Source organism: Leptodactylus fuscus, chromosome 1 (assembly GCF_031893055.1).
Source record: "Leptodactylus fuscus isolate aLepFus1 chromosome 1, aLepFus1.hap2, whole genome shotgun sequence".
In the NCBI taxonomy this organism is placed as follows: Eukaryota; Metazoa; Chordata; class Amphibia; order Anura; family Leptodactylidae; genus Leptodactylus; species Leptodactylus fuscus.
Window position 1 is genome coordinate 334293378 of NC_134265.1, and position 19232 is coordinate 334312609.

The window sequence follows — 19232 nt, forward strand, 5'->3', positions numbered from 1 at the left end:
TCTGGTGCTATATATGTAGTAACCTTGGTTCTGCTGCTGTATATGTAGTAAGCTTGGTTCTGCTGCTGTATATGTAGTAAGCTTGGTTCTGGTGCTGTATATGTAGTAAGCTTGGTTCTTGTGCTGTATATGTAGTAAGCTTGGTTCTGGTGCTGTATATGTAGTAAGCTTGGTTCTGGTGCTGTATATGTAGTAACCTTGGTTCTGGTGCTGTATATGTAGTAAGCTTGGTTCTGGTGCTGTATATGTAGTAAGCTTGGTTCTGGTGCTGTATATGTAGTAAGCTTGGTTCTGGTGCTGTATATGTAGTAACCTTGGTTCTGGTGCTGTATATGTAGTAAGCTTGGTTCTGGTGCTGTATATGTAGTAAGTTTGGTTCTGGTGCTGTATATGTAGTAACCTTGGTTCTGGTGCTGTATATGTAGTAACCTTGGTTCTGGTGCTGTATATGTAGTAAGCTTGGTTCTGCTGCTGTATATGTAGTAACCTTGGTTCTGGTGCTGTATATGTAGTAACCTTGGTTCTGGTGCTGTATATGTAGTAAGCTTGGTTCTTGTGCTGTATATGGAGCAAGCTTACCTATCCTACCGATAAAGCGATAACCTACAGTAAATCACCATATAATATACCACTCGCACTCGGCGCCATCTGCTGAACGATTCAGCTTCTATATTCCATAGAAATCTAAAATTATTAAATGCAATACTCCTGCCAAAAATCATGCAAAATAGCCGATAAGCGCGAGCACGGGACGCCTGGCGTCTGATCTGTGTCTATAGAAATAAAGTACGCCCTGTGTGATTCCAGGGTCATAACGATATTAAAAGAAGCAGATTCCTGGGTGTACGTGGCCTCCCCGATGAGCCGTCTTTATAGCCGCTCTATCACAGGCGTTTGTTATGGCCGCTTCTCTCCTCCGACTCGCCGCTGTTTATCACCTCATTAGAGCGCTGGAAACCATTAGCAAATTACTTCAATAATCAGATTTGATTAGTGCAGATTCTCCTGTCGCCACCTGTTGATGTACAACCTCTCGTCTCATTATTTTCTTGGAAAAAAAAAAAATCATCAGATAATTCCATGTGAAAGAACTCGCGGCGTGAATGCGGAAGAGTGCGGAGCGGAGCTTTGTATTCAGGAGATGAAACCCAAATGTATTCAGATTCTGCATATCAGAGGCGCTTTACTTTAAGAGGCAGAAGTGGGGGGTTATTGATGCCATGTTAATGGGCTGCCAGGTTTACAAGTTCCCCAACTTTTTATTTTGGCCTCGCTGCTTTATGGCTGAACTGCTGCAATGTCAAAAGTTGTCAATGGACGGTGAGTTGAGCTACATGTCCAAGATTCACACGGTCGCACCATGAATTGCTTTAGTTTCAAAGCAAGTACCGGCAATTTGCAGCAAAACTATGCAAACTACATAAGATAACTAAACTGGAGCAGGTTTTCCTTTAAAACTCTGATATTCCTTAGTTATTCCTCCTGGAAATGTATGACTGAACTGAGAACAGGGTGTAAGTGAAGGCTGTCTATAGACCAAATTGGCAAAGTTAAGAAGTAGGGTTGAGCGATCAGGATCAGAAGAGATCAGATTCTGATCGGCGATCGAGTAATTTTCACGATCGCGATCGGAATTCCGACCCGATCTTTTCCAGCGGGATTAAGGTCGGAGGTTATCTCAAGATCGGCTCAACCCTAAAAGTGACTTTTCCCATAGAGAAGCATTGACTAGGGTTAAGGATTGGGATCGGAAAAGATCGACAATTAAGCAAATTTCCCGATCGGGATTGGCTGGAAAATGATCGGAAATCGGATTTTAAAATCTTGAAATCTCAAGATCAGCTCAACCCCATTAAGAAGGGTTTTACAGATATATCAACTGATGATCTATCCTTCACAATAGGGGATCAACTGAGATTTAGCAGGGGTGCCATTGGGCCTCAGGCAGAGCAGACTGCGCATGCCCATACACAGTAAGCTGGTGTAAACAGTCATTTTCTTATGGCCACGGGCATGCGCAGTTGGCTCTGCCTGAGGCACAATGGCAGAATCGACTGCGCATGCCGGTAGAAGATGCAGGGAGTGGCGGGTTCCTGAAGAAGATGGAGGCAGCACTGGAGAGTTCTCTCGCAGCATCGGGGACGCCCTCAGTGCTGTTTGAACAGTGAGGACCGCCCCCAGTGCTGCGAGAGAACTAATTTACATACCGAAGAAAACCGGGATATCTACCGAACGGCGGCGTGGAGAAGACATCTAAAGGTAGGAGAAGAATAACCTTTCTTAAGGCTATTCCTATGTGTTAGTCAGAAAAAAGGGTATCCAATGATAGGATCCCTTTAAGGAATGAGAAATTTATAGGAAGCTCTTATACCTCTACCTTCTGCTCAAACCACTCCTGACCTTGGCTATAAAAAAAAAAAAAAAAAAAAAAAAAAAAAAGCAACCAAATCTGCAAACAAAAAACTGCAGTTCCACAACACGGGGCCTCAGCCTAAGGCTGAGGTGCCCCATTACGGAAATGGCTTTTTTTTTTTTTCTTTTTTGCAGATTTTAGCGCCAAAGCCAAGAATGGCTACACGAGGAATGGGAAATATCTAAGAAGTTCTTATAATTCTACCTTCTGCCCAATACACTGCAGGCTTTGGCTCAAAAAAAGCAGCAAAATCTGCATAAAAAAAGCTGCATTTCCACAAAGTGGGGCCTTAAAGTCCAGCTGACGATTTATTCATACACTTCCAGCAGGAAAAACAGAGGAACGGTAGGGTTTCGCAACATTTTAAAATTCTACTTGTGACAAAAATTAGGTCCTGGCATAGCAGAAGATGCTCTGGATTTATGTTTGTTACACACCGCATCTGCTGATGCGAGGATTATTAAGACTGCTGTACTAAATGCTGTTCTTGAGAAATCCCACCCAATGACTCCACCAGAAGGATAGTGAGCGCACGGTGTAAAATGCAGAGGAATTTGAAGTGGACTTCCTCTGCACTATTGGCGGTTCGGCTTTCCTTTCGGCTGTCTTTGGAATATGGGAGGAAATCCACGCAAACAAATGGAGAACATACAAACTCCTTGCAGATGTTGTCCTTGGCAGGATTCGAACTCAGATTTTGACACAGAATCCCTCCGTGTGAACGTAACCCAATACAGGCTATTAATCAGAATCGGTACAGGATAAACAGTAGCGCTCAAAAGTTAAAAATAGACAATTCTTAAAGGGGTTTTCCACTTACGGACCAATGTTTAGAGACCAATGCTATATAGTTTGTGTAAAATGAAAAGTTCTAGAATTTTCCAATATACTTCCGGTGTCAATTCCTCATGGTTTTCTAGATCTCTGTCATATATCTCGCTTATTCCCAGTGGATAAAAATCAGGCCATGGTCACATGATGAACAGGTCACGGGATATACGGTCCATGATCACATGACACACACAGATGCACATGTGTGTGATCACATGACCATGGACAGTCCAATGACAGTAAGCACAGACGTAGTTAAACCAGGAGGAATGCATACAGAAAATAATTTGGAAAATTGTACGACTTTTCGCAATACACAAGCAATAACCTTTGTATCTTAATATTGGTGGGAAAGTGAACAACCCCTTTAAGAATACCAGCCTCTGATGCTCTTTCCTTCAGGTCTGTATTTGGGTTCTGGCCTCACCTCTATTCCGCTTTGCCTGGCCAGCTTCACCGCAGTGTTATAGTAGCCGCAGCGCAGTAGGTGCTCCACCATCATACGGTCCATGCGCTTCTTTTTCCACATGTTGACGGCAGCCGTCTGGTCGCTGCTGTGCTCTTTCAAGTGCTCGATCCGTCTCTTGCACAACTTGGCGCTCTCATCTTCTGCCTGGATAGACTCCACTGCCTGGAAGAAAGGAAGAGATAAGAGATGGGTTCCTGTACCTTTAAGACGTATGCGCTACGTTTGCTGTCCAGTCACTGATATCAGGAATCTGTTACCAGTGCTATGGCCAAATTTGCAGAAGCTTATTGCTAAGGACACATATTCCTAGCAACCAGTATGTCGCAGGGTTACATATTCACTTCTATCAGAGGGGTGGATGGAGAGGGGCTGAAGGGGCAACAATCCCTGGTGTTAGGTGGGAAAGCAGCAAGATTTGGGCATACGGTTACAACAGGACAGGGATACAGACCTTTGTTTGGCTGCAAATTCACATTTGTAGAGAAGAAAAGTCAGTAAACAGTCAAGTATATAACATATCAAAGTGTCAGTCAGGTGTATAGTATTGAGGGTGTCAGGACACCCCACCTTTAGCCACAAGTGACACCCCACTTTGACAGACTCCAGAATGATGCCTGGTTCACACTAGCATTACTATAATGGGGTCTGTAGGGTGTTAACCCTTTTATCTCTGCCACTTTTAGTTTAAGATTATCGGCAGACTCGGACTGACACAGATCTGAACCTAGCATCACACTGTCAGGCCGCCGCAGTCATCTGAGCCGGACAACACAGGATACCCTGGAGTTCACAATGGCCTTACAATGACAAGTGGCCTAACAATATCAGTCACAAGGGGCTGTCCAGTTTAGAAAGCTCATATTCATTCACTCTTAGTTCATAGGAGTGGTCTTCTGCTCAGGTCCCTCAACTCTTTAGTGCACAGCTTTTACAGAGTGATGGATTTAAATGGACACTGTGCAATACTTTGTCTGTCCTGTGGAGGCAGTGCAGGGAAACCGAGCACTTACTTCCAGGTTTCCCTACAGGTGACAAAAGCCCAGTAGAGATTGAGTAGAGGGGACATACTCTAATCTGCATGTTGTCAAAAGACCCCCCCCCCCCCCTCAAACAATATGGATCTGTCCTTCCAATGGTAAAGGAAGCCAAAAAGAGGTTACATAAGGTGTCTATTATCTTATAAATACTTGAGGAGTGTGAGGGGTATCCCTACAGACAATCCCACATTCACCTGCACGGATGTGCCCCTGGAAATTGCCTCCTTCCAAAAAAATTTAAATAAATAAAAACTTGGGTCTGAAAGTTTTTCATTTAATTATAAGATAGATGGAGTAATTTTAATTCCAATCACACCAATGATTCCTCCGGCATGTTTATTTGTTGTTTCTTATTGACTGTCATTCTGGTTTTAATATCTTTTTATTTTTTCTGTAAAAAAAAAAAAAAAAAAGCAAAAAACAAAAACCCAAAGCAATAATGATACTCTATAATGAAAACGGGATGTCAACACAGACCTCAGGTCAAAAATAACACAAATCGCTCCTGAATTGCTGATTCATTATTGTGCTGAACTTTGATTATTGTAACCCCTTGTATATCCAAAAATGTTTTCTTTCCCGCATTGTGGTGGTCAAAACTTTTTAAAAAAAATTTTTCTACTTGCATAGGTTTGTTTGCAGAAGGGGAGCAGACATTCTGGGACAGCTGACAAATTAAGAAACTGTGGTTAGATGCCCTGGGGTCCTTCAATGATCCTCCATCTGAATGCTGCAATCAGTGTTGACTGTGGCATTCAAAAGGTTAACAGCCAGAGGCTCCAGTGTTGGATCGCAACTGTTGCCCAATTGATGTGCCCACACGATCAGTATACGTATGGGCATTCTTGGCCTGTCGCCTCCAGAGGGTTAGAAAAAAAATATGGCTGCCCCAGGAATGACTCCGCTTTAAAGGAAGAGTCATAACTGGTACTATACACTCACCGGCCACTTTATTAGGTACACCACGCTAGTAACGGGTTGGACCCCCTTTTGCCTTCAGAACTGCCTCAATTCTTCGTGGCATAGATACAACAAGGTGCTGGAAGCATTCCTCAGAGATTTTGGTCCATATTGACATGATGGCATCACACAGTTGCCGCAGATTTGTCGGCTGCACATCCATGATGCGAATCTCCCGTTCCACCACATCCCAAAGATGCTCTATTGGATTGAGATCTGGTGACTGTGGAGGCCATTGGAGTACAGTGAACTCATTGTCATGTTCAAGAAACCAGTCTGAGATGATTCCAGCTTTATGACATGGCATTGCATTATCCTGCTGAAAGTAGCCATCAGATGTTGGGTACATTGTGGTCATAAAGGGATGGACATGGTCAGCAACAATACTCAGGTAGGCTTTGGCGTTGCAACGATGCTCAATTGGTACCAAGGGGCCCAAAGAGTGCCAAGAAAATATTCCCCACACCATGACACCACCACCACCAGCCTGAACCGTTGATACAAGGCAGGATGGATCCATGCTTTCATGTTGTTGACGCCAAATTCTGACCCTACCATCCGAATGTCGCAGCAGAAATCGAGACTCATCAGACCAGGCAACGTTTTTCCAATCTTCAATTGTCCAATTTCGATGAGCTTGTGCAAATTGTAGCCTCAGTTTCCTGTTCTTAGCTGAAAGGAGTGGCACCCGGTGTGGTCTTCTGCTGCTGTAGCCCATCTGCCTCAAAGTTCGACGTACTGTGCGTTCAGAGATGCTCTTCTGGCTACCTTGGTTGTAACGGGTGGCTATTTGAGTCACTGTTGCCTTTCTATCAGCTCGAACCAGTCTGGCCATTCTCCTCTGACCTCTGGCATCAACAACGCATTTCCGCCCACAGAACTGCCGCTCACTGGATGTTTTTTCTTTTTCGGACCATTCTCTGTAAACCCTAGAGATGGTTGTGCGTGAAAATCCCAGTAGATCAGCAGTTTCTGAAATACTCAGACCAGCCCTTCTGGCACCAACAACCATGCCACGTTCAAAGGCACTCAAATCACCTTTCTTCCCCATACTGATGCTCGGTTTATGCAGGAGATTGTCTTGACCATGTCTACATGCCTAAATGCACTGAGTTGCCGCCATGTGATTGGCTGATTAGAAATTAAGTGTTAACGAGCAGTTGGACAGGTGTACCTAATAAAGTGGCCGGTGAGTGTAGCTCTGCCCCATTCTTGGCTTTCTGTCTTGGGAATGCTATTTTTGCCATACAACAGACTGCCTCATCTTGCTATACAGGCAGACTAATGGCTCTCCTAGGCATGAGGACACCTAATAATATTGCCATGCCCTAAGGGGCAGTTGATTCTTCCTCTGTACTCACACGACACTTTACTAGTTACCCATTTGCCCCAACTTTTTGTTTTGACCTGCTGGAATACCACCCTTTGCTTCTATAGGACCTGGACTCACGTCCAGGACCTGGAGATGTAAAACACTGCAGGTCTAATATTAAAATGAACCTTCCAGGACCCTCCACGAAGGACGAGGTCACCAAAGATCTTGAAAATTGCATCAACTGCTCCTTATACCACAGGGGAAGGAAATATGGCCATGGTAATCCTAAGTGTAAGTGTGAGGTGAACTGTGGGCAGTAGGTGAAAGAGGGGGCTATGGGGAGCAGTTTAAGCAAGAGGCATTTTGACAGAAGAGGGGACGGGACTCTGATATCACATGGTAGTGGTCAATAGTATCTACAGGCAGAAGAGAGGTTCCATCTGTTTACACAGAAATCAATGCTACACAAAGGAGGTCACACTGTGATCACATGACTTACTGAAGAAAGTGCAAGTAGGAGAAGGAAATACACTGTGTGGAGACGACCATTACTATTGAGGGGTGGCCTTTCAGACAATATAGGGAGTCCAAAAAAAAAAAATTCATTTGTGTGTCCCTTTAACATACTGATTTTTAGCTGTGAATATTATGGGCATACTCTGTAACCTGTGCGTAAGAAGAGGCGGAGGATCCATCTCCATACCTATCATCAATGATAGATTCTGTGTTTCCAGTCCCCAGCTTTATAACAGAGATGTATATTTTGTGATAACAATGAGATGACCGGTGACCCTGTCCCCCCAACATGTACATGAATCAAGCTTAAAACTCGAAAGACAGTGCCTTCCTATAGTGAAGGTTTGGCGTGAAAACCGTAATATTTCAGATAATTATAAAAAAAAATTAAAAATTTACAAAAAAAAAAAATTCTATTTAAAATCAATCCTTTGTTAAGTCACCTGACCAACATTGCGCCTTTCTCCCTCTATGTAATCCTATGGCACTCACATAGCGACAGATCTCAGGGAGGTCACAAGGCAAGTCATGTGACATAACGCCGGACCCAACGGTCAGGATAATAAATCCCGCACTCATATTACACGGTGTAGAGAAGATACAGTCCTATCAAAAAGTTTGGGCACCCCTATTAATCTCAATCATTTTTAGTTCTAAATATTTTGGTGTTTGCAGCAGCCATTTCAGTTTGATATATCTAATAACTGATGGACACAGTAATATTTCAGGATTGAAATGAGGTTTATTGTATTGTAACAGAAAATGCGCAATATGCATTAAACCAAAATTTGACCGGTGCAAAAGTATGGGCACCTCAACAGAAAAGTGACATTAATATTTAGTAGATCCTCCTTTTGCAAAGATAACAGCCTCTAGTCGCTTCCTGTAGCTTTTAATCAGTTCCTGGATCCTGGATAAAGGTATTTTGGACAAACAATTCAAGTTCAGTTAAGTTAGATGGTCGCCGAGCATGGACAGCCCCCTCAAATCATCCCACAGATGTTCAATGATATTCAGGTCTGGGGACTGGGATGGCCATTCCAGAACATTGTAATTGTTCCTCTGCATGAATGCCTGAGGATTTGGAGCGGTGTTTTGGATCATTGTCTTGCTGAAATATCCATCCCCGGCGTAACTTCAACTTCGTCACTGATTCTTGAACATTATTCTCAAGAATCTGCTGATACTGAGTGGAATCCATGCGACCCTCAACTTTAACAAGATTCCCGATGCCGGCATTGGCCACACAGCCCCAAAGCATGATGGAACCTCCACCAAATTTTACAGTGGGTAGCATGTGTTTTTCTTGGAATGCTGTTTCTTTTTGGACGCCATGCATAACGCCTTTTTTTTTTTTTTTTATAACCAAACAACTCAATTTTTGTTTCCAAAATGAAGCTGCCTTGTCCAAATGTGCTTTTTCATACCTCAGGCAACTCTATTTGTGGCGTACGTGCAGAAACGGCTTCTTTCTCATCACTCTCCCATACAGCTTCTCCTTGTGCAAAGTGTGCTGTATTGTTGACCGATGCACAGTGACACCATCTGCAGCAAGATGATGCTGCAGCTCTTTGGAGGTGGTCTGTGGATTGTCCTTGACTGTTCTCACCATTCTTCTTCTCTGCCTTTCTGATATTTTTCTTGGCCTGCCACTTCTGGGCTTAACAAGAACTGTCCCTGTGGTCTTCCATTTCCTTACTATGTTCCTCACAGTGGAAACTGACAGGTTAAATCTCTGAGACAACGTTTTGTATCCTTCCCCTGAACAACTATGTTGAACAATCTTTGTTTTCAGATCATTTGAGAGCGGGCTGTCCATGTTCGGCGACCATCAAACTTAACTGAACTTGAATTGTTTTGTAGAAAGAAATGGTCCAAAATCCCTTCATCCAGGAACTGATTAAAAGCTACAGGAAGCGACTAGAGGCTGTTATCTTTGCAAAAGGAGGATGTACTAAATATTAATGTCACTTTTCTGTTGAGGTGCCCATACTTTTGCACCGGTCAAATTTTGGTTTAATGCATATTGCGCATTTTCTGTTAGTACAATAAACCTCATTTCAATCCTGAAATATTACTGTGTCCATCAGTTATTAGATATATCAAACTGAAATGACTGCTGCAAACACCAAAATATTTAGAACTAAAAATGATTAAGATTAATAGGGGTGCCCAAACTTTTTCATAGGACTGTAAAAGAGGGTCTCTAAGGGTTAATATCATTCATCGGCGACGTATGTGAAATATTCCATTCCGGATTGTAATATGCATAAGTAATATATAGCACAGATTGACAGACAAAGCAGTCGCTTAATCTGTGTGACCATCTCGCAGGCAGTAACGCGTTTCAGACAAGCCCAGGCCCAGTTCCCATTTGCGATATCTATGTAAAGTTATCAGTAAATCATTATGGAAAGCGTTCGGGTCATCAGGACGGTCTCCGTAACATTGGTAATTTACAGGGTGTAAAAATTATATAACATAATACCGTCCGAAACAATTCAATAAAATGCTGTGAATTGTCGAGACAAAGATGGAGTCAGCAGCCGTCGTCTAGAAGCGCGGAGGGAAGAGGCCGCTCTCTCATAGTCTAATCCATCAATGTCTCCGAGCTGCTGGATTGAAAAGCAAACATGCTAGGACCAGAATACATGTAAATCACCGTGATTGATTTGATGTCTCTTTCATTCACTGCGCCCGGATGGCGGTCACACATTGTTAACTGGATGTGAGGCCACTTCTCATTCAGCTGGTGTAAAAGTAGAGGCGCTGACTAGTAATGTCAGGACTGGGGAGAAAGGGAAGGCCTCACAAATCAGGAAAAAACATAAAACCACAAAAAATGACTCCCAATATATCAAGCGCCATAAATTGCACACTTCTATCAAATTTGCAGTTTCTTTACTACAGAGATGTAAAGCAAGTCACCCCAAGGATCAGCAGGCGATAACTGTGGGATAAGTAGCGGGGGGCTAATTTATATAGCAATTCTCTATCCCAAGTATACGACTATCACTTACATTTCTTTTTTAACAATTTTCACAAGTTATTTTTTATTTTTTGTTGTGGTTGTATTTTCTGCACTTGATGACGGGGCAGCCATCTTGCCTGAGCTCCTCTTAAAGGGGTTTTCCCATCTCAGTGTCTCAGCAGCTTTGCCTGCAGTCTGTTTATCTCACTTCCTGTATTTCTCTCCCCCATCTTGCTGAACAGGACACACAATACCCATGAAGATCAGATAATATGCAGATGCTTGTACAAAATGGACTCAGTGTTATCTTTTTGTTTACATAGAGAAATAACAGACCATAACTAATCTCTATTCTGCCGAGCTGTATCTCACCCCAACTTGTTCCTGACTAGTGAACTTATGCTGCCTGACCTGACTCATTGACCTATGAACGTGCTATGCCATCCCAACCTTGCCTCTATTTCACTACTCTCCCACCTCATGGCTCGGTGTTCTGCACCAGCATTTCTCAACTCGCCTATGACAGCAGATATCACCTACACCTGGACTACTCCTAGAGGATGTGACCTGGTGGCCTTCTGCAGCAAAGACTAAATACCAGAATAGGGAAATTATGGGCGACAACCAGGGAATCCCTTAGACGACGCCATCAGAAGTAGTCCAAAGCCAAACTGGTTAGGTGACTCATTGGGTCCGCACCCATTGTGTGTCAATAGGCAGCAGATGATATAAAGACTTCTATAGGAGAGGGTTGTGGGAATGCTCTGTGACCTTTGCTCAATGTGCATGGTGGAGGAAGAAGTGGGCTGTAATTGGTGGTGGCCTGACTAGGGGGCCTGGTCATGGTCCTGAGCTGACAAGCCATGTGGTCATTCCCTATTGAGATAGTAGATATAGAGTCGAGTGAGTGCACTGGGTCATTTTGTCAGTAGCTCTTGAGGACGTCCTTTATCTTCCTCCCGGTAACACAGTCACCACTGAAGCGTCACCTGATAACATTAACATATTACGCTGGAGGAGAACGAGAACAGCATTATCCATTTTACTAGCAGATATGTAGCGCTTATAAGGAAGAAGGCAATTTATCATAAGCAGAATATGGAGTCAATTGTGGAACCTCCACTTACTGAACCAACATTGTGCAAATCATATATACATGTTACACGCAGTGGACCTCCTGACATATCAGGCTAGGGTCACACTAGACTTGCCTTCCTGTTGTTCAGTCCTGTCTGAGAGGTGGATCACTAGAATATAACGGGGTCTGTCGTTCTAAAATTGAAACCGGTGGTGAAAAAAGTCTACTGAGTTTCAGGCGGACTTTGCAACGAAGTCTCGTGTGCAGATAAGACTTTAGCCTTATACAGCTATATGCTACTAGTGGTGGACCAGCTGATCCATCATACATACATATTACCAGTGAAGGCCTCTGGTTAAGACGACTTTTCCAACCAGATCAATCTACAGGATCTACTTACAGGAAACCTTAGGATAGAAAAATTTATATTTTTAACCCAGAAAACCGCTATAACACTCCTTGACCCATCCATCCTCTCTGTCCTACTCTCTGCTCCTATATGCCTCAAAACTTCTTAGAAATGTCATGTCCACCTTGAACCTTCCTCACACCACTCGTCCAACTTACTTTTTCAACAATTACAATCTGTTTTTTGGCCCCTCCAGTCTACTGAAACTGGCCAAAGTCACTAATAGTCTGCACACTCCTAAAATCTCATGACACCACTCTGTGCTCCTCCTTCTGGACCGGTCCTCAGCCTTCTACATTACACTGGGCTCCTCCTTCTAGACCTGTTCTCGGCCTTCTACATTATGCTGTGCCCCTCCTTCTAGACCTGTCCATAGCCTTTTTCATTACACTGGGCTCCTCCTTCTAGACCTGTCCATACATAAATAATAAGAGAATAAAAACTGACAATGTGGGCACTCTCAAAAATAATCTGGGTGTAATGGTGGAGGAGGATGAGGAAAAAGCACAAGTATTAAATGCCTTCTTCTCTACAGTGTTTACACAAGAAAATCCATTGGCCAACAACATGATTAGGGGTAATGTAAACTCTCAATTAAATGTCATCTGCTTAACCCAGGAAGAAGTGCAGCGCCGCCTGCAAAACACTAAAATAGAGAAATCGCCTGGTCCAGATGGTATACACCCCTGAGTTCTGAGGGAATTAAGCATGGTCATAGATAGACCCTTGTATCTAATATTTAAGGATTCAGTAATGACTGGGTCTGTTCCACAGGATTGGCGAATAGCAAATGTGGTGCCAATTTTCAAAAAGGGGTGTAAAAGGGAACCTGGAAACTATAGGCCAGTAAGTTTAACTTCTGTGGTGGGAAAGATATTTGAGGGCTTTCTAAGAGATGCTATCCTGGAGTATCTCAATGTAAATAATCTTATAACACCAAATCAGCATGGGTTTATGAGGAATCGGTCCTGTCAGACTAATCTGATCAGCTTCTATGAGGAGGTAAGTTCAAGGCTGGACATGGCTAATGCAGTAGACGTGGTGTACCTGGACATGGGTAATACAGTAGACGTGGTGTACCTGGACATGGGTGATGCAGTAGACGTGGTGTACCTGGACATGGGTAATGCAGTAGACGTGGTGTACCTGGACATGGGTAATGCAGTAGACGTGGTGTACCTGGACATGGGTAATGCAGTAGACGTGGTGTACCTGGACATGGGTAATGCAGTAAACGTGGTGTACCTGGACATGGGTAATGCAGTAAACATGGTGTACCTGGACATGGGTAATGCAGTAGACGTGGTGTACCTGGACATGGGTAATGCAGTAAACATGGTGTACCTGGACATGGGTAATGCAGTAAACATGGTGTACCTGGACATGGGTAATGCAGTAGACGTGGTGTACCTGGACATGGGTAATGCAGTAAACATGGTGTACCTGGACATGGGTAATGCAGTAAACATGGTGTACCTGGACATGGGTAATGCAGTAAACATGGTGTACCTGGACATGGGTAATGCAGTAAACATGGTGTACCTGGACATGGGTAATGCAGTAGACGTGGTGTACCTGGACTTTTCAAAGGCTTTTGATACTGTTCCACATAAACGGTTGGTATGCAAAATGAGAATGTTGGGACTGGGGGAAAACATATGCATTTGGGTTAGCAACTGGCTCACTGATAGGAAACAGAGGGTACTTGTTAATGGTAAATATTCAGACTGGGCCACAGTCACCAGTGGGGTGCCGCAGGGGTCAGTATTAGGTCCTCTCTTGTTTAATATCTTTATTAATGACCTGGTAGAGGGTTTACAAAGCAGGGTGTCCATATTTGCAGATGATACTAAACTTTGTAGGGTAATCAATAATGAGGAGGATAGCAGAATATTACAAGGGGATCTAAGGAAACTGGAAGCATGGGCGGAGACTTGGCAAATGAAGTTTAATGTTGACAAATGTAAAGTAATGCACTTTGGGCGACGTAATAAAATGTATGACTATGTACTAAATAGTAAATTACAGGGTAATGCCAATGAACTGCCAATGAAAGACTTAGGGATTTTGGTGGACAGCAAGCTTACCTTTAATGACCAGTGTCAGGCAGCTGCTGCCAAGGCAAATAAAATTATGGGATGCATCAAAAGAGGTCTAGATTCTCATGACAAGGACATAGTTATGCCTGTATACAAATCACTGGTACGGCCACACTTAGAATATTGTGCACAATTTTGGGCCCCGATATACAAGAAAGACATAAGTGAACTTGAAAAAGTGCAAAGACGGGCAACCAAAATGATTAGGGGAATGGGTGGACTGGAGTACAACGAGAGATTAACAAACTTGGGGTTATTCAGTTTAGAGAAAAGACGTCTATGGAGAGATCTAATAACAATGTACAAATACATGAAGGGACAATACAAAGAACTTTCTAAGGATATTTTTACTCCTAGGCCAGTGACAGTGACAAGAGGACATCCTCTACGTCTGGAGGAGAGAAGGTTTCACCAGAAACATAGAAGGGGATTCTTCACAGTAAGAACAGCGAGGCTCTGGAAGTCTCTGCCCCGGGAAGTGGTGATGGCGGATTCACTGAACAAGTTCAAAGTGGGCCTGGATGCCTTTCTTGAAGAGAAAAATATAATGGGTTATGGTCTCTAGATTTTAAGGACACGTTGATCCAGGGTTTTATACTGACTGCCAGATTTGGAGTCGGGAAGGAATTTTTTCCCCTGAAATAGGGCAATTGGCATGAGCCTCATGGGGTTTTTTGCCTTCCCCTGGATCAACACTGTAGGGATTGTAGGGCTATAGGTTGGACTTGATGGACTTATGTCTTTATCCAACCTCATCTACTATGTAACTATAGCCTTTTTCATTACACTGGGCTCCTTCTTCTAGACCTGTCCTAGGACTTCTATATTACACTGTGCTCCTTCTTCTAGACCTGTCCTAAGACTTCATTACACTGGGCTCCTTCTTCCAGACCAGTCCTCAGCCTTCTACACTGTTTTCAAAAGCAAGAAGTATTTCTCTAGTGCCAACTAACAGTAGTTGTCCTGCAAGTGGATGTCAAACCCATTGAACAGCCTTGAAAATCGACTCTGGCTATAGAAGTCGATGGACAAGTGGCCGCAGGATACCCTCGGTGCTACTTATCAACTAGCAAAGTCAGATTAAATCTGTTGCATTCTTTTCCATCAAGGGGTCTCTCCCAATATCTTCTGTGTTAGTTAGAGAACGTGCACCTGTCATTCAGTAACTGGCTGTTAGATTTTTATTTTTTAATAAAAGCTCCTCTCACAGAACTCTAGGCTACCTGTAAAATATACAAGATGTTAAAAGGACACCTATTCCATATGGTATGGGAGCCAGCCTTACCTTTCTCTTAAGAACACTTAGTTTCTCCACCACCCCGTCCAGCAGGCTGACCACGGAGTCCACAGCAGGACAACTGCTCAATGTCTTCTCCAGCTCGGCCACCACCATGGTGACGTGGCTCGTCTCTCGATCTATGTTCTTCTGTGCTGCACGGAAGCGCTTGTTGAGGGTCTCATAAGGAACCTAAAAGAGAATAAAAAGTCTATGAATATAGATCTCACGCAAGAAGAAAAGGAAGTAGAGATTGAAGTGTGTAAACCCCCCCCCCCCCCCCCACTATGCGGGTTTTGCATATTTTTATATGTGATCTAGGGAAAGGGAGAAGTTTTTTTTGTTTGTTTTTTTTTTTGTGGGCGTTCCCTCCCCCCCCCTTTCTTTAAGTTCTAAATCCACAAATAGGGTTTTGGTCTCTGTCGTTCGGGTCCACTGGCGGATCCAAGGAGAGCTGGACTGCTAAGACTGCGGTTACACACGGACACCAGTGGACCCCAATCAAACCGAAAGGGACAGACAAAAAAGTCCTCTGTGCAGGACTTCTCTTTACAAGAGTATCTGTGATGGGCACAGATGTCAATTCAGCCTTAGAAATTTCTTAAACCTAATGAATACATTATTACTATAGCTGAACTCTATAGTAAAACTGCAATAGCAGATCTGGGAGCCTTCAGAAGGCGCTTATATGCTGTACAAAAGGGACAGACGTACACATAGGTCAGTGGAGAATGCAGAGCTCTGTCAATCCAGTATACAGGCCAAGGTCAGGGTAGGCGGCATAGGGCTAGAGTTGGGTCAACCACATGTCAAAACAGAAGGAATCAGAAAAAAAAAAAGGAATAAGTAGATTCTTGTAGAAATTATGTAGGAAGGTGCCCAACGTTGGGTTCACACTAGTGTTCAGGCCCACTTGGGGACCTGAATAATGGAAACCCTATGCACTTAAAAAGCGGTTACCTGCGGACCTCAGACTATAATGGGATCCACAGGGTTTCTGCCTGAAAACAGCAGAGTCTCCAAACAGTCATCGAATGCCAGTGTGATCAGAGCCTTAACCATATACAGAGACTTAAACCAGGACTTTGTTGAATGGTGCCAGCAGAACCACCTCAGGATTAAAGGGATTCTACCATTAAAAACTTTTTTTTTTGTGGATAAGACGTTGGAATAGCCTTTAGAAAGGCTATTCGTCTCTTACCTTTAGATGTGATCTCCGACACGCCGTTCCTTAGAAATACCGTTTACCAGTATGCAAATTAGTTCTCTGGCAGCAATGGGGGCGGGCCCCAGCACTGAAAATGCAATGGGGGCGTCCCCACTGCTGCTCGAGAACACGATCCTGCGACGCCTCTATCTTCGGCTGGGTCCTCCCCTTCTCTGTCGTCTTCCTCCTGCGTCACCTCCGACGCCTGCGCAGTTGGCTCTGCCAGTGAGACACCAGCAGAGCCGAGTGCGAATGCCGGCAGGTGGCCATTTTTGGGAGGCTGCTCCTGCATTGAACTTCAAGAGGAAGAGCAGCCTACCAAAAATGGCCGCCAGCCGGCATTCGCACTCGGCTCTGCTGGTGTCTCACTGGCACAGCCAACTGCGACCAAGACCAAGGAGCTGGTGGTGGACTTTAGTAAATGGAGAAGTGTTCCGACCCCGGTGGAGATCCAAGGGACATGTCTTGAGATAGTCAAGACCTATAAGTATCTGGGCGTGCTCCTCAATAATAAACTAGACTGGACTGATCACCTGTATGGGCTGCACAGAAAGGGCCACAGCAGACTCTACCTGCTCAGGAGGCTGAGGGCCTTCGGAGTCCAGGGGCCACTTCTTAGGGCCTTTTTCAACTCTGTGGTTGCTTCAGCCATCTTTTTCAGTGTGGCCTACTGGGGGAGCAGTATATAAACCAGGGACAGAAATAGACTTGACAGGCTGATCAGGAGGGCCAGCTCTGTCCTGGGGAGCCCCCCTGGACCCAGTACAGGTGGTGGGTGACAGAAGGATACTGTCCGTGGTGACCTCCATGCGGGAGAACAAATCTCACCCCATGTATGGGACCTTGATGGGACTTGGCAGCACTGTAAGTGACCGTCTGCTTCACCCCAAGTGTGAGAAGAAGCTATCGCAGGTCCTTCCTTCCAACCGCGACCAGGCTGTATAATCTACATCAGACCAAGCGAAGATCACTCCGTACAGAGAACTAATGATTATTACTGTGAAGTCTTCCTTCTTTTTTCTTCCGTTCCTTAGCTGCTATGGACTCCTAGTATATCTTCTCTTCTCAGCATATGTGTGTCTACGTCTGTAATATATTACTATGTATTATCCTGTATCTGTATTACTAGGCTGCTGTAACATGCTGAAATTTCCCCACTGTGGGACTATTAAAGGATTATCTTATCTTATACATGTATATGATTACTATTAGCTATGCGCTGGTCCAACACTCGAGACAGCTGATCTGCAGAGTTCCTGGGTGTTGGGACCCACAAAGATCTAATATTGATTACCTATTTTAAACACTATATGTGTTTAGTGAAAAGTCACTGTGACTGCAGAACATACACATACAATAGCTATCATAATCTATGCCTGTAACTTGTAAATGCAGAAACTCCCTTCATCTTCTGGTATATACTTGGACCACAAAATCTGGAATCCACTCTGCACGCTCTAATATCCAGGCAGGGGCAACATCTTAGCTGACGGTCCCGTCTATAAGCAAACATTTCCACTAAAAGCTATGCAGACCCTTGTGACAGTAAGGAGTGGCACGCAGCGTCTCCCAGGCTCTCGGGATTAATCCTGCAGTGTAAATTTTACCATTGCATAATGGACACAGCCCCATGCATGAGAGAAACATCATAAAACTTCACAGTCCATCTGCAATCTCCTAATAAATGTCTCCTGTATGGCAGCGTGATGGCACTACTGCGCTCAGCTTCTCCTACAGTCAGCGATGTCATTCAGTTCACTGAAGCAGCGACTAAACGCAACACTTTACATGATAAAAAGCTCCAGAATTACAGAGCTAAACTGTACGGAAAGGATCGAGACATAAAAGCGGCGAGCAGACCGACAGCGTAACCCTGTGTGCGCCATGGAGAGAAAAATGGATGGATGGAAGGGTTTGTTCTTACCTTGTACCATCATCAGGAGCTATGATACTATTTTATTTAAAGGGGTATTCCTATCCTATCAAGTAATGGGCCTGAAAAGGAGGGGGTTGGGCGGGTGAACGAAACTGGCCAAAAAGGAAGCAGTGGATGAAAAGATGGCCCCAGAGAAAAGATGGATGAAGCAAGGGCAAGATTGTGTCAGGTGGGGCTGGATGGAGGAGGCCTAAAAGGTGGCGGCATATGAGACCGGCCCCAGAGCAAGTGGGGGGAGGGATGTGGTGGAAGAGACAAACCTGAAAGGAAGTGTGTGTGGGGAGGGGGGGGGGGTGATCCTTGGATAAGACAAGCCCAAGAGGACAAGACAAGCCCAAGAGGAAGCAAGGGGTGTGGACAAGATAGGCCTGAAGCAAAGGGGACGAGGAGTTGGCGGGTGGACAAAACAGGCCTGAGAGGAAGCAAAGGGGGATGAGAGCCAGGGAAGGGGGTTGACAAGACAGGGCTGAGAGGAATCAAGGGGGTGTGAGTGGATGAAATAGGCCTGAACTGAAGCGGGAAAGGAGAGAGAGAGAGAAAGAGAGAGAAAGAGGAGAGAGAGAGAAAGGAGAGAGAGAGAGAGAAAGGAGAGAGAGAGGGAGAGGGAGAGGGAGAGGGAGAGGGAGAGGGAGAGGGAGAGGGAGAGAGAGAGAGAGGGAGAGGGGGGCGGAGGAGAGAGAGAGGGGGCAGAGAGAGAGAGGGGGCAGAGAGAGAA

General features: G+C 44.4%; 1 protein-coding gene across 1 annotated transcript in view; it reads right to left on the minus strand.

Annotated features, from left to right (window-relative positions):
* MAEA (macrophage erythroblast attacher, E3 ubiquitin ligase) overlaps window positions 1-19232 on the minus strand; it is a 54092-nt gene that overhangs the window by 25833 nt on the left and 9027 nt on the right. Inside the window, exons 2-3 of the mRNA XM_075261138.1 lie at window positions 15384-15566; window positions 3672-3875 (exon numbers count right to left, since the gene is read on the minus strand). Of these exons, the coding sequence (XP_075117239.1) occupies window positions 3672-3875; window positions 15384-15566 (387 nt within the window). The remainder of the gene's footprint in view (window positions 1-3671; window positions 3876-15383; window positions 15567-19232) is intronic.